Source organism: Triticum urartu, chromosome 4A (assembly GCF_056163025.1).
Source record: "Triticum urartu cultivar PI428250 chromosome 4A, HENAU_Tu73, whole genome shotgun sequence".
Taxonomy (NCBI): domain Eukaryota; kingdom Viridiplantae; phylum Streptophyta; class Magnoliopsida; order Poales; family Poaceae; genus Triticum; species Triticum urartu.
In genome coordinates, this window is record NC_141876.1 from 6,223,380 (window position 1) to 6,237,856 (window position 14,477).

The window sequence follows — 14,477 nt, forward strand, 5'->3', positions numbered from 1 at the left end:
GTGATGACACAGTAGTAGACGTTCTACGGTAACGGTGCGGCGTGAATATTATTAAATACTCGGATCGCGATAAAATCATGACTTTTTCACATGACGTGGGCACAGGTGCTATAGGAACGATGGTAATTTTTCATAATTTTTGGTGATGGAGAGGTATCTGAACACTTCCCTCTACGCGGATTGCCCTTCGCATGTCTACGACTGTGGCCGACGGCCTCCGTGGGCTAGCATGCCGCCAATCTTGCGTACATGGCTTCTCACAAGTCTGAAGGTGTTGTGGCGGTTGCAAACGCCCGACACGCGTCTCCGGGGCGTGGCCTCCCAGCTGACGGACGACGCCGCCACCGGCACCTGGAGGGGGGAAACGGACGTGTCGGATCTACACAGAGGGGATGTAGCTGTGGGTTTGGCCCGGATGTTGCTCCCAGGTGTCCCTCTGTGCTGACCTGACACAACCGGGTGGAGAGGTCCACTGGTCAAAGCCCACCCGTGGGAAGTCAAAGGGCTAGATCTCATGGTCAACCGCTCCAGGGTTAGGCGGGACGGGGGCCCTGGGGGTAGCAATGCCACCGGAGCGTCGCACCAGCTCCTCGTACATGTGGGGTGGTGTTGTGGCATGTCCGAAGAGGCGACACGCGTCTCCGGGGTGTGGCCCCCCTCACGGCCGCCTCCGCCGGCGGCACGTGGAGGGGGGAAACGGACACGTCGGGTCTACACGGAGGTGATGTAGCTGTGGGTTTGGCCCGGATGTTGCTCCCAGGTGTCCCCGCGTGGACCATCTCCCTCCGACGGAGTTGGATCCGCCGCCGCCCCCACCCCCACCGTTGACGACCCCCCTCCCCCTTCACTCAGCTGACCTAATAAGCTCCAGATCGAGCACGCGAGGCGGCGGCCATGCGCTCCCAGACCCGCGACCAGGCCACGGCCTCGGCGGACGAAGCTGCTCGAGTTCGGCGCCTCCCCTCCCCTCCCCTCTGTGTGGTTCCGGGAAAGGAGAGGGCCGAGCGGTTAAAAAACATTAAAAATCTATATGAAATAGTAATACATAAAAACATAAAAAAGGAAAAATATAACTATAAAAAACATTAAAATCTATATGAAATAGAAAACATAAAAAAACATAAAGAAGGAAAAATATAAACTATTAAAAACATTAAAAAAACGAAAAATATAACTATGCCGACGGCAAAGCCGTCGGCATAGCTGCGGCCATAGGGGACGTGTCACGCGGATCGGTGACGTGGCGTCTATGCCGACGGCAGCCGTCGGCATAGACTGCCTTATCCCCTCGCGTAGCGTCTGCTCCACTCATTCTCTCCCAGCTCCCCGCCGCGACCCCGTGAACTGCTTGCCTTCGCCGCCGACTCCCCGCCCCTTGTCGCCGCCGCCGCACTCGCCCCCGCCCCCTGCCGCCGCCCACTCGCCGCCCTCGCTCTAGCCGGCGCCGCCCTCGCTCCAGCCGGCGCCGCCCTCGCTCCAGCCGCCCCGCCCCTCCCTCCTCGACCCCGGCCCGCCCTGCGTGGACGCCGGCTCGACCAGCCCATGGCTCCAGTAGGGGGGGGTGGTGGGTGTGGTGAGTTGCCCGCGCGCGCAACCAGGGAGAAGAGGGAGTTGGGCGTGGCGGCGGCCGACGGGGGACGAGGCTCTCTGCTAAGTGCGCGAACAGAGGTGAGTTTTCTAGCGCTTTGGCCATCGAGTTGCTGTCTGCGCGCACCAATTTTTGCATCCACGGGGAAAAATCTCTACTGGAGCATGGGTTTGAGATTTGCTATTTAAGGGAGAAAAGGATTAGAGTTTCACGATGGGTTTGATGGATGCATGAGCTTAGGAAATACACACTATAAATGTTTCAGGTTGTAGGCAACAATTTACAGAGGAGTCTTTGTTTTGGTAGGCAACACACAGAGAGATAAGAGGCAAAAATACTGCATTATATTTTCATCATATGTGTGTCCAGTAGGCAAATTATGTGTGATATATGTGTTCATATAGCTTTTATCTTAGCATGTCAATATCTGCGTTTTCAGCAGGCAATACTGTAACCTATCTGCATTCATAGTAGCTTTTTGTTCAGCATATATATGCGCCTTCAGTAAGAAAAATGATGCAATATCTGTGATCATATAACTAGAACCCACCACTTGTTTTTTCAGTAGGCAACATAATTAGGATCTTGTTTTTGTGCAGTCAATATGCGTTTAGCAGGCAATATTGTCGAATGCGCACTCATTTAGGCCAAATTCTCAGATATCTGGAAATACAGAGGGGCGAGGGCTGCTGAAATCGAGAAATTTTCAGAGCAAAACTCAAATTCCGACAGACAATCAACAGCTAGAGGTCTTAGATATGTCTCCCACGCACAAATCCTCACCCCACCATTTTGGATTAGGGACGGATTAGAGGTGCAGCAGCACACAGTCATTGAGAGGGAGGAAGTGCAGCAGCTCATAGTTGCTTGGATTTTGGGGTGGTAGGCAACAATTCATGTCACCATCCCATCAGATCCCAGGGATGTAGGCAATAGTATGCAGTGTTTTTACTTTTAGGCAATAGAAGATTTAAAACTAGGCAATAATAGTGGATTTATAGGCTGTTTTTAGAGTGTGTTTCATGCTGGCAAACAACAACAGCAGATACAAATCAGGCTGTGTATGAAATTAGGTCAAGTGTGGGGTGCATGTTTTTCTATTTTTCCTAATTATGTCCGCTGTGCTTGCCTACATTTTATATCAACTGAAGAAAAACAAAGAGAGCACCTGCCATCTTCTAGGCAATAGAATATGTTTTTCCAGGCAATACGATGTGTTCTTCTAGCTTTTTGATCTGTTACTATAAGCGGGAGTTACAAATGATATCTCTACAATATGTGGTAGTACAAGTCTGTATTTTTCTGCAAATCCCCTCATGCTATTCTTAGTGCTGCTAAAAAGTCAGTTAAGTTCAGTCAAAAGTTTGCTCTATTATCTCTGCTGGGATTTGTTCCTACCTTTTTGCTTCAGATATCTGTTGTCGTACAGATTTAGCGAAGGTTTCTTAGATGAAATCATGCAATAGTAGGGTTGCTCTGGTTTTTCTATTTTTTAATCTATTTTTTAATTCAGTAGATGTGCAGATTTAGCAAAGTGCGGTACTTGAGCATAGCCACTTCTCTCTGAGAGTAAATGAGCATGTGTAAGTGTAGGGCTGGCCTTTTCATACCTAGCAGCCTCAGTTTATCTCCAAGGAACTATTGTAGTTCCAGACATTATTGTAGGCATTTTTGGATATATGCAGGCACCTTTTCAACTGCAGATTTTCAGAAAAAAATTTAGGCATTTTTGGGTGATACGTAGGCATCTTAATTGTACTTTTAGACATTATTGTAGGCATCTTTTCAATTGTAGAATTTCTGACATTTTTGTTTGTAGGCATCTTTGGTTAATACGTAGGCATCTTAATTGTAGTTTCAGAGATTATTATAGGCATCTTTAAGTCAAAACAGGGGGTAGGTCCATCATGAGCACTTTTGATATACATGCACTTTTGATAGATGAATGAAATGGAAGAGAGTATAAATGTGAAAAAAAATGAAGTGCACAATGTGAGATAGATAGATGTTAGATGAATGGATATTTGTGTAGTTTTACTATGTTAAGTGCACAATGTGCTCTTCTGTTATTAATGTTTTTCCTGTATGCTTGTTTATTTGATATCCTTACTAATTGTTTATCCTCTTCTCAATACAGGTTTGCTAATCATGGGCAAGTCCAGCGGCGCCAGTTTCCTCAGTAAATTCAAAGAACTTACTCGGAGTGGACGAGTTCCCTCCCGACTACGCGAGGATGACACCTCACAGGGAGGTGGAGGGGTCGGGGGAGGAGACCCTAGAGGATGAGGGGGTGGGGGGAGAGCCCCTAGAGGAGGAGGAGGTGGGGGGAGAGGCAGCCGTGGCAAAAAACTTCGGGCCGTGTCCGAAATAGGAGGGTCTTCTTTGATGCCCTCCTATACTGAGGCACCTTCTGAGTCTGAGGAGGAGGAGTATGTTCGTGATGGCGAGGAGGAGGAGGGCGAGGAGGAGGAGGCCGAGGAGGGTGGTCGAGGGGAGGTTGACCCCGACACGTGCCCACGTTCGATGAATGGGTGGCACTAGGCAGTGATAGTACGGTTAGTACATTTGCCTAACTACTGACAAACTAGTTCTCGTTCATTCAACACTATCATATCATATTTACCGTTATAATCTTCTCTCAAACATGTAGGGGACCGGTGGCTCGACTCCTGCTCCGTCGACCCCAGTCACTCCGATCTGGCAGAGTGATGGTGGTCGCGGTGGCGGTTTTGGCGGACGTGGTCTTGGCGGTGGTGGTCTTGATGGTGGTGGTTTTGGCGGAGGTGGTCTTGGCGGTGGTGGTCTTGGCGGTGGTGGTTTTGGCGGAGGTGGTCTTGCTTGATGTTGATGATGATACCCGTGCATGAAGCCGTCATGCCATACTTTTATGTTCATGAATGTTTCATGTCTTGCACTACTTTTATGTTCATGAACTTTCACCGGTGATGATCTTTAGATGATGAACTTGACTATGTTTAAATGATGATGATGAACTTGATTATGTTTAGATGATGAACTGTCATATTTCTGCATAATCTCATATTATTCTGCTTTGAAATGATGTCAAATGAATTGAAAAAGAGAAAACAGGGGAAAAAACTATGCCTACGGCCATAGATGAGCCAGGGCTTGCCACATCTATGCTGACGGCTTTGCTGTAGGCATAGCCCTGCCACCAGGAGGCACCAGGGGATGACACGTGGCACGGCTATGCCTACGACAAAGCCGTCGGCATAGATTTCATCTATGCCTACAGCTTTGCCATAGGCATAGCCCTGCCACCAGGAGGCACAACGGAATGCCATGTGGCAGATGTATGCCGACGGCTTTGTCGTCGGCATAGGTGAATCGTCAGCGCTTTTGACGGCGCCGTCCGTTGCCGTCAGGCGAAAAACACTGCCGATGGCTAAACTATGCCGACGGCTGACGCTTGGCCGTCGGCATAGGCCCCTATGCCGGCTATACTATGCCGACGGTCTGACAAGACTACGCCGACGGGGCTATGCCGACGGGAAAGGACCTATGCCGACGGCCCTGGACCGTCGGCATAGGCCGCGAGTCCGGTAGTGTCTAGAGCATCTGAAAGATATGCCTGCAGAGTGCAGACACCGTTTGTATGTTAATCCCGTCGATGGATGGATGAAATTCTTTATACATTAATTTAGGCATGCACGCTGATTTAGCCTAGATATGGACCATTAGTGGATGAATATGCCCTACATCTGAAGGATTTAGAGAATGAAGCTCATCGCAATTGCTTGAGCTTTTTCTGCATTGGAGTATCATCCATGCCTGGTTAATTTCTTCTTTAATCAACGAGACTCGATATCTTACTAGCAAAATCATTATACGTCTTGTCGCCGTTCATGTTAATTTGTGGCTGGCTAGCTGTGCGCACATTTAGTTATTTCCACTCTGCCTGTTCTTAGTGACCACAAAAATAGAGGGAGGGCGGGCTAGCTGCACAGGCAATTAGTTCCCTCTTCTTGCCCTCGCCATGCCTTTGCCGACTTGCGCTCCATGTTAGCGCTGAAGACCTTGGCAGTAAACTCAAGAGAGGGTGGCCTTGTCCATACCGATCGGCCGGTTCTTGTAGCAACTGAAAATGTCTGGGTTACCATCAGGGCAAGGGTCGCCAGCGGGGTCCCACCATGAGCCTCGTGCCGCATCCCCGCGCGGCTCGCCATCCACCGGAACACGAACTGCCCGCCCGCCGCTCACTGCCTCCACCCCATTGGGTTCCGAAGATTGGGGATTAGCTGGGATTCATAGAAAATGGGGGATTCACATTCTGTTCAGTTCGAGGCCCAATTAAAACAAATTTCTAACATTATGGCATTAGCAGAGAAGGTTACGGTTTCGGTCGGTACATTGATCTTCAACAAGAACAAACAAGGGATAAACAGCGTGATTTGCACTAACCGAATGGTAGCTATAAAGAAATTAGTTATCGTGATCGACATCTTAACCCGTCGGTGGATGGATGGACATCTTCATGTAGCAATTCAGGCATGTACGTAGCTTCAGTGATTCAACCCGGATATGGGCCATCGATGGATGAATATGCCATACATCTGAAGGATTTACATAACCAAGCTCATCACAATTGCTTGAGCTTTTTATGTGTTCGGAGTATCATCCATGTGCCTGGTTAATTTCTCCTTTAATTAACCTAACAAATTCATCATACGTTTTGACGTCGCTGATTTTAATTTGTGGCTGGCTGGCTGTCTCAGTAGCTGCGCACATTTAGTTATTTCCACTCTTCTTGTTCTTAACTACCACAAGATTAGAGGGAGGGCGGGCTAGCTGCATTGGCAATTAGTTCCCGCTTCTTGCCCTCGTCGCGCCTTCACCAACTTACGCTCCTTGTTAGCGGTGAAGACCTTGGTGGCAAACTCGGAGAAGGCGGCCTCGTCCATCCCGATCCGCCGGTTCTTGTAGCAGCTGAAAATGTCCGGGTTGCCGTCGGGGCACGGGTCGCCGGCGGGGTCCCACCACGAGCCCTCGTGCCGCATCCCGGCGCGGCTCGCCATCCACCGGAACACAAACTGTCCGCCCGCCGCCCGCTGCCTCCACCCCATCGGATAGAACTCCATGATGCTGCTGTTCCGGTCCATGAAAACCAGGTTCGTCATCTGCGCCCCGTGCGCCGAGATGAACACATCCGTCCTGCTGAGCAACCTCACCTTCTCACCATACCAAATTAAGAAAAAAAAATCAGAAAACCATACATGCGATAAAACCTATGCGTCTGTATATGTGATGTTTGAGTCAGTAAAATTAGGTACCTGATCGCAGAAGGACAGGTTGTCGGAATGCGCTACGGTCAGCACACAGCTTGCCCCGGCCACATGCGTGCACTCCTTCTGGAACACCCGCTCGACGCCCGCCTCATCCTTGAAGGACCGGCCGCCCGTGCGGAAGAGAATGGTGACGCGTAGGTTTGTAGTTTCGTTGCCGGCACCGGACGCGTCGGCGACACCACACTTGGCCCTGGCCTTGCACCGGATGAAGTCGAACGCCTCCAGGAGCCTCTCCGTGCTCATACCGGCCAAGTTTCTCCTGAAGACCACGGCCTCCTCGAAGCACACCGGGGCAGCACCAAACTCCTCCACAGCCACCGGCGCACCGGTAGCCGCCTCGGCCAGCAACATCAGCCACCCGCTCATCCCCGACCTGACCTCGCCATGGTGGAAGAAGGCCCACCTCGCGGGAGCGGGACCGCACCCGCGCCTCGCATGCCACGACACCAACGGCACCAGCGACGTGAGCCCGTGCCACAGGTTGGAGTGGTCGTAGAAGGTCTCGGACAGGAGAGCAAGGCCCGGCCGGAGCTCCGCGCCGCGGGGTAGCGCGCCCGGCCACGCCAGCGCATAGGCGTTCTTGGTGCCGTCGCGGCGCGAGGGGGCGGCTAAGCAGAGGAGGCGGCCCGCGGAGGCCGTGGACGGAAACTGAAGGTTCCTCGCCTCGCCTGGAGGCTCGGAGGTGTCATTCAGGGTGCTGATGAACCATGTGTCGGCGCCCTCACGGGTGTCCTTGAGCGGGAGGAAGGTGGCCGATGCACGGAGGCGGTCGTCGACGCCATTGCCGAGCCTGCTGGCGCATTGTACGGTGAAGAAGAGGGTGAGGGTCTCCAGGTGGAGGTAGAAGAAGACGGTGAGCAGGACGGGAGGGGTGAGGTAGAGCACCTTCCTCGTGAGACGGCTTGGGCTGGTGCTGGAGGACTTCATGGTGGATTGGTGTTTGTCTATGAGATCCCCCATTAGCGATGCCTAGCTAGGTTAAGTAGTGATGAGCAGAGTGCCCATGCATGCGAGCAACGGGCATGCATTTAAGGGGGTCTGTACTGGGTAAATCACACATTGACCTCTCTGGATAGTGCTATCCTGTAAGTGTATTCTACTGAAACTGAAATTTTGATGTTGCCACAGGCCAAAGGGATTTAGTGGAGTACGTGTTACTTCTAGCTTCACAATACCTCTTTTAGATACTGCGTAATTTATATTGGCATATACTGTAAGAGGTAGTCATAATGTGAAGAAAATATGTATGTATCTAAAATCAGATCCTAGATCAAGCAACTAAACCATACCCTCCCAACTATTGAAAGGGCTCATGGACACACCTTGTCAAGTTAAAGATCTTTCTTGTTTCGAGTATGGTTTTTGTGTACCCACGGACATTGCATCCCCGATGTGGTTTCTCTGAAAAATGAATTAAATGGGTGTTCATCGAAAAAGAAATGGTTGGTTGACAAGTTAACAAGTACACTGCACATAACTATGCTGTCAGTGGAAATATCATGCCAATTACTCCCTTCGTTCCTAAATATAAGTCATTTTAGAGATTCCACTATGTATAGAGACTACATTTTGGATGTATATAGACGCCTTTTAGAGTATAAGTTCACTCATTTTGCTCCGTATATAGTTTATAGTGAAATCTCTTTAAAGACTTATATTCAGGAACGGAGGGAGTATAAACCACGGGCTATCATCATTTTAGGAGGAAAAATTGTGTGGCCATGCATGTACTCATCTCACTTGAGGTATTATGCACTTGAGAGTAACAAATTCTTTTACATCCAGATTCACTTTTCTTTAATGTGTTAAGATTTGATCGTCAATTTAACCTAGCTAATGTGTTAAGATATGGCATAGAAGTGGCACTTATTTGGAAACACTTTCAAACTGCCTCACTATTCTGTCTTACAACTTACAACTTGTTACTTCAATTATTACCGAACTAGCTAAATTAAGTACAGAGTCAACTTACACCAACAAAATAAAGCTACTTGAACCCAAGAACATCAAGGCCAGCTGGGCAGGGTGTTTGACTGGTAAAAAGGATGAACACCCCGGAGTAGCAGCAAAGCGAAATAGAGAGAGACTTGGTCAGACCTAGCAGCTACGGACGGAGTAGCAGCAAAGCAAAGTGTAACCGTTTTTACAATTCAGAGTGCTCCAATAGATACATACATAATGCTACCAGTGCTGCCCTTCGTCGACAGGAAGGAAATCGACCGGGCTTGAATGGCAAGCAAAGCAAAGCGATCCTTGGATTCTAGCTAGCCCAGAGGAGTAGGGGTTGACTTGAGCTGGATAAACTACACACGCATGAGTTTTGTGGTGGCAATGCTGCTTGCTGCATGCAGATCGACCAACTGGTGGTAAGTAAACTCCTCTTGCGTGCTGTGAGGTAAAGCGTTGTGTGGGAAGTAAACAATGTACTCTACTCTAGTCTAGTCAATCATAGTATTGATTGATTTTAAGGTTAGTTAAGTAGTACATCCGTCCCGAAATAAGTATCTCAACTTTATACTAAACCTTTAGTATAAAGTTGTACTAAGTTTGAAACATTTATTTTGAGACGGAGGGAATAGTACATCCAGAATGAATGGATATACGACCAATCCTTTTGCGTAATTCTGGATTGTGCTAGTACTAATTACGCTATATATCTCGAATCCTTAACTTGCTCATCGATCTCCCCGACTTTGCATGTTTTGTAGTTTGTGCTAGCACTGGTTAAGCGTCTAGCAAGCATATATTTTGTCATCAGCTAGCGCAAGCATGTGATCTTTGTTTCAGATAATTGTAGTACGTGTTTAAGAAGATACTTGCATTGCTTAGGGAGGCAGAATCTGGATCTGCGCTGTAAGTTGAACTTCCTCACGGCGCAAGGGCAATGAGTCCTACATATTTTTGCAGATAACAAAGCGAGCGCATATTGTCGTGGTTCTAGCTCTGACAGTGATGTAGGGGGGTAAGTATGGAGAGGCAAGATCTTAGCTGTGGGGAAGTTGTAAGCACGCAAGGTTTACGAGTTCAGGCCCTTCTCGGAAGAAGTAATAGCCCTATGTCTCGGAGCCCGGAGGCGGTCGACTGGATTATGCGTGTATGAATTACAGGGGTGCGAACCCTTGCTACTGAGGAGGGGGTGGCTTATATAGAGTTCGCCAGCCCTCTCATATCCTCAGTAATGCAGGGTTTTAAGGTACATTAAGGTTTGGCGTTACTGGTAACGCCCTTAATAAAGTGCTATGATGACCATAAAGACTATTTAATGACCGACCGTTTGCCTGTGGAGTGACTTTAGATCTCCTGGCAGTCGAGTGGTTGGCTTCGTGGTCGAGTGTCTTGAACCCGTCGAGTGGGTACCTTCAAGTCGATTGAAAGATGACTTCTTCTAAAGACGTCCTTGGGCAGGGCTCTTAGGACAGGTCTGTGCCCCTACCCTAGGTGCATAGCTTCATCATTAGCCCCCGAATGGATCGAGGCTAGAGCGGGGAAAGAGTTGGGGATCTTTCCGACTGATTCTTTAGGCTACATGAGTGCCTCGTTTTGGATCAATCGTCACGGATGACGTCATCAACCTCTTTCAGTCGCCTTGATCCATTCCAGGCCTTTCGTCGAGTGAATTACCTTGCTTGTGAAGCTCCGAACGATGGTGTGAAAGGGATCTTCTGTCTGACGAATTGTTCTGCAACCCACGGATTTCGCGGGGTTTGAATTTCGGGAAGTGCGCGGGACGGGTGCGGCCGCAGTAATCGGATGTGATAAGGCAGAAGCTCCTCGATTTCCGTGCCACCTTTTTCGCCACGTACTGCGCGTGCGTCTGCTGCGGGATTTGAGGGGATAGCCTGGGCCTACCAGTCAGCCACTCGGAAGCGGCCTCTTATAAGCCGCCGGCTCGGGGTTTCCAAACAGTGTGCTCTCTCCTTTCTTTCTCCCTTCGCAAGGTCCTCCGCCACCCCCGCTCTCACCCTAGCGCCGCAGGCCCGTTCGAGATTTGCCGACGACGATGGTGAAGGACAAGACGTCCGCTCTGGAGCGCGCGAAGAAGGTGGTGGCACAGGGCAAAGGGAAGAGGTCCGCTCGCGGCGGATCTTCCTCAAGGACTGCTCTGCCCAGAGGCTGGATCCAGGGCGACTGGATGCCGTCGGTGATTCGGCAGGAAGATCTTGATGATATGGTTGAGGGAGGAGTCATTCCTCACAAAGCTGCGCGTCTCCCGGGGAGAGAAGTCGAGCCCCAACCTCGTGATGGTGAGTGTGTCCTCCTCGCCACCCATATCGATCGCGGGTTTTCTCTACCTCCTCATCCTTTTTTCCGGAGCTTTCTGAACTTCTTCGGAGCGCAGCTCCACCACTTCACTCCCAATTCTATCGTGTATCTTGCTGCTTTCATTTCCTTGTGTGAGGGTTTCTTGGGTTGCCGCCCCCATTGGGGACTCTTTAAGCACATCTTCACTTGCCGTTCCCAATCGGTCAAGAGGGCCAAGTCGAGTGACGAAAGGACGCAGGTGATCCAGCTGTGCGGGGGCCTAGCGATCCAGATGAGGGGAAAAAGCTCTTTTCCATCTATCACTTTCCCAGAGTCGGTCCGTGGTTGGCAGGCGACCTGGTTTTACTGTAAAGACCAGGCGACCCCAGGACAGTCGACTGGGCTCCCCCCTTTCTCTCTTAACCGAGCTCAAAAACCTGCTCCTCTGAAAGTGACGCCGGAAGAAAAGGCCCAAGTCAAAGTGCTGGTTGGTCGAGTGGTTCAGCTTGTCCGCGAGGGCGTGACTGGCATGGACTTGCTGGAGGTCTTCCTTCGGAGGCGCATCCAACCGCTCCAGGCTCGTGACCACCTGAAGTGGATGTACTCGGGTCTCGAAGACACCACTCGGATCCACCCGGTGGAGGTTACTGACAAGATGTTGGAGGGGTGGCTGTCGAGCATCACAGGAAACAAAGACAACCCCCGAGGAGCCAGGAGGGTTCCTCCACTCGACAACACATACGAAGTGGACCAGGTCTGACTTTATGCTCCTGACTGAGATCTTATTTTCTCCATTGGTCTTCTTTGAATTGGTCGATTGACTTTTGTCTTGTCTGTTGTTTTCCAGGCAACTACTGAGATGTACTCGACACCCAACGGGGCACAGGAGCCAACTGAGGAAGGGGAGGCGAGCGGAGGTGAGAGTGGAGACGAACAAGGCGAGTGGGAATCTGATGGCGAAGGAGAGGGAGACGACAACGTCGACTCCAGCGAAGAGGAGGAGGAGGAGGTTGAACCTCCCCGCTCGGAGAGGCGATCCAAGCTTACACACGATCCAGCGCGGGAACGTGGTAAGTCGACTGCTCCTGTTGGGCAGTCGTCGAAACGCCCTCGGACCTCTTCTCCTACGCCGACCGAAAAGGCTCCCAAGCACCCATGCGCGACGTCGTCCAAGCCGCCCAAGGCTCTGCCCAAGATGAAGATGACTGTCCCCACCATTTCTGGGTAATAATAAAACTTGTTTTCCTTTGTCGACCGTGGACAGATCCTTGGTCGATTCATTGAGCCAACTGACTGACTTTCGAGATTTGCAGTGCTGCTACTTCTGAGCTCTCCGCCAAGGACGACGATCAAGAGATGGAGGATGCTGTTACCTCCAACCCTGGTACGATTACTGATGTTCTGTCTTGAATCGACTGATGATTTCTCATAACTCCGGTCGACTGAATTTTTCTCGTAGCTCCTTCTCATGTCATTAACCTCCCTGACGACGACGACGAAGTGCCATCAAGAGTCAGGCGGAACAAGAGAGCGTCGGCTGGCGAGACTCCACAATCCACTCCGGCGCCTGAGGCCGTAGCTCGAGACGGTGGCGAAACCACTCGGGCTTCTGTGACTTTCGCCATTCCTCTGACGAGTGTGCGGCCCTCGACGTCGACTGCGGATCCGCCTTCGGTCTTCGCCACACACCACGTCCCTGAGGACCAAGTGGATGCAGCTAAGGAAGCTGTACGCCAGGCAGGGATCATGATGGAGCAGGTCAAGGTGGTTCGAGAAGCTAGCCAAGCAGCTTATGACGCGAGTTCAGCCCTTCAGAGTAACGTCCAGGTCAGTCGATTCACTGCTTGTTCTGTTAGGGTATGCTGTCTGAAGAATCCCTTTCCTGAAAATCTTTAAATCTGTACACCCACTGGGTGTGTCTGTTAAGTCTTTGACGAGTGGGGGCACGCTTAGTGCACCCACTGGGTGTAGTCCCCGAGACTACGGTGGACTGCTGGCAGTCGACTGTAGTCTTTATATTGTGTTGCAGTAGTTGTACTTCTTCACTCGGTCTGGTCAGGCCATGTCGAATGAAACTGTATCCGGTCGACTGCGGGCAGTCGATTTTCTTTTTTTTTCTTTTTTTTTTGCAAAAACCAGTGGGGGCACGCTGAGTGCACCCACTGGGTGTAGTCCCCGAGACTACTGTTGAATGTTTTTGATTCGTATGTAGTCTTAGAAGTGCCATCATTGTCTCTTGGTTACTTGGAAGCAACTTATCTTGGACCTCTGTCGACTGATTTTTGCAGAAATCCTGTGGACTTGTGGCTCTCTATAATGAGTTGGAGAACAAACAGACCCAACTCGACCTTGACTTGAAGCTTGCTCAACAGAACCTGCAGAAGGCGCAAGAAGAAACAAAAGGTATGGCTGGCGAGGTTTCTCATTCTTGACGAGTGACTTTTCTTTCTTGCCCGTTCTTGATTCTGAGCTCTCTCGACGTTCTGTAGATAAACTGGAGGAAGCTCTAAAGAAGAAGGACCGAGATCTTGCCGAAGTGCAGAAGGAGGCCTTGAGCAAAACGAAGCTTGCAGAAGAGAAACTGGCTTCGGTCGGAACTCTTGAGCAGGAGAACTCCAGACTGAAAGCTGCTCTCGAGATAGCCAATCAAGAGGTCAGCCGACTGAAGAACGACAAGATGGTTCTGCACGACAAGGCGGGTGAGCTGGCGGGAAAGGTGAACGATCTGGAGGCTTATCTTGGTGGAATCGCCAAGAAGCTGTTCGTCATGCTCGAAGGTAGTTACTCCGACCCGACTGTCTTCCAGTTACCAAGCCCGAGTAGGGTCACTGTCTTATTCTTGAATCATGTTCGCAGAGTTCTGCCAGAGCTTCGAAGAGGAAACCAGTCGAGTGAAGCCAGGCTTGGATCCCGCCAATTCTCTCGTGAAGGACGAGGCTGCTATGAACGTGCTCCGACTCGAGTCTCGTGTTACCAGCATCGTTGACTATCTCGCCCGGCTAAAGGTTGCGATGTCACGGATCGACACATCACTCTGGCCTGGGACGACGCTTCAGAACGACCTCGAGTCCCTGATGGCTCGACTTAATGAGGTCCCAGGTCGAGTGGCGGAATGGAAGAAATCTTCTGCTAGATGTGGTGCTGATGTCGCTCTGTCTCTGGTCCGCGTCCATTGCAAGGAGGCGCGAGAAGAGAAGCTGGCCGCCATTCAAGTTTCCAATACCAGGAAGCACAGCTTTCAAGACTTCATGGAGACTTTCATCGCTGCTGCTACCCGTATTGCAGACGGGATCGACTTGGACGAGTTCGTCGCCCCTTCCAGCCCTCCGCTTGAGGAATAA

The 14,477-nt window shown here is 50.5% G+C and overlaps 2 protein-coding genes across 2 annotated transcripts; one reads left to right on the top strand and one right to left on the bottom strand.

Moving 5' to 3' along the window:
- Positions 1 to 6,131: 6,131 nt before the first annotated feature.
- Positions 6,132 to 7,877, bottom strand: LOC125553350 (uncharacterized). The gene is made up of 2 exons (XM_048717146.2): positions 6,880 to 7,877; positions 6,132 to 6,777 (listed from the first exon to the last, which is right to left on the bottom strand). The coding sequence occupies exons 1-2, from the start codon at positions 7,852 to 7,854 to the stop codon at positions 6,394 to 6,396; spliced, it is 1,359 nt and encodes a 452-aa protein (XP_048573103.1). The 5' UTR covers positions 7,855 to 7,877; the 3' UTR covers positions 6,132 to 6,393.
- Positions 7,878 to 12,365: 4,488 nt separating this feature from the next.
- Positions 12,366 to 14,477, top strand: LOC147974319 (uncharacterized). The gene is made up of 5 exons (XM_087519440.1): positions 12,366 to 12,520; positions 12,596 to 12,963; positions 13,425 to 13,539; positions 13,626 to 13,913; positions 13,993 to 14,477. The coding sequence occupies exons 1-5, from the start codon at positions 12,493 to 12,495 to the stop codon at positions 14,475 to 14,477; spliced, it is 1,284 nt and encodes a 427-aa protein (XP_087375566.1). The 5' UTR covers positions 12,366 to 12,492.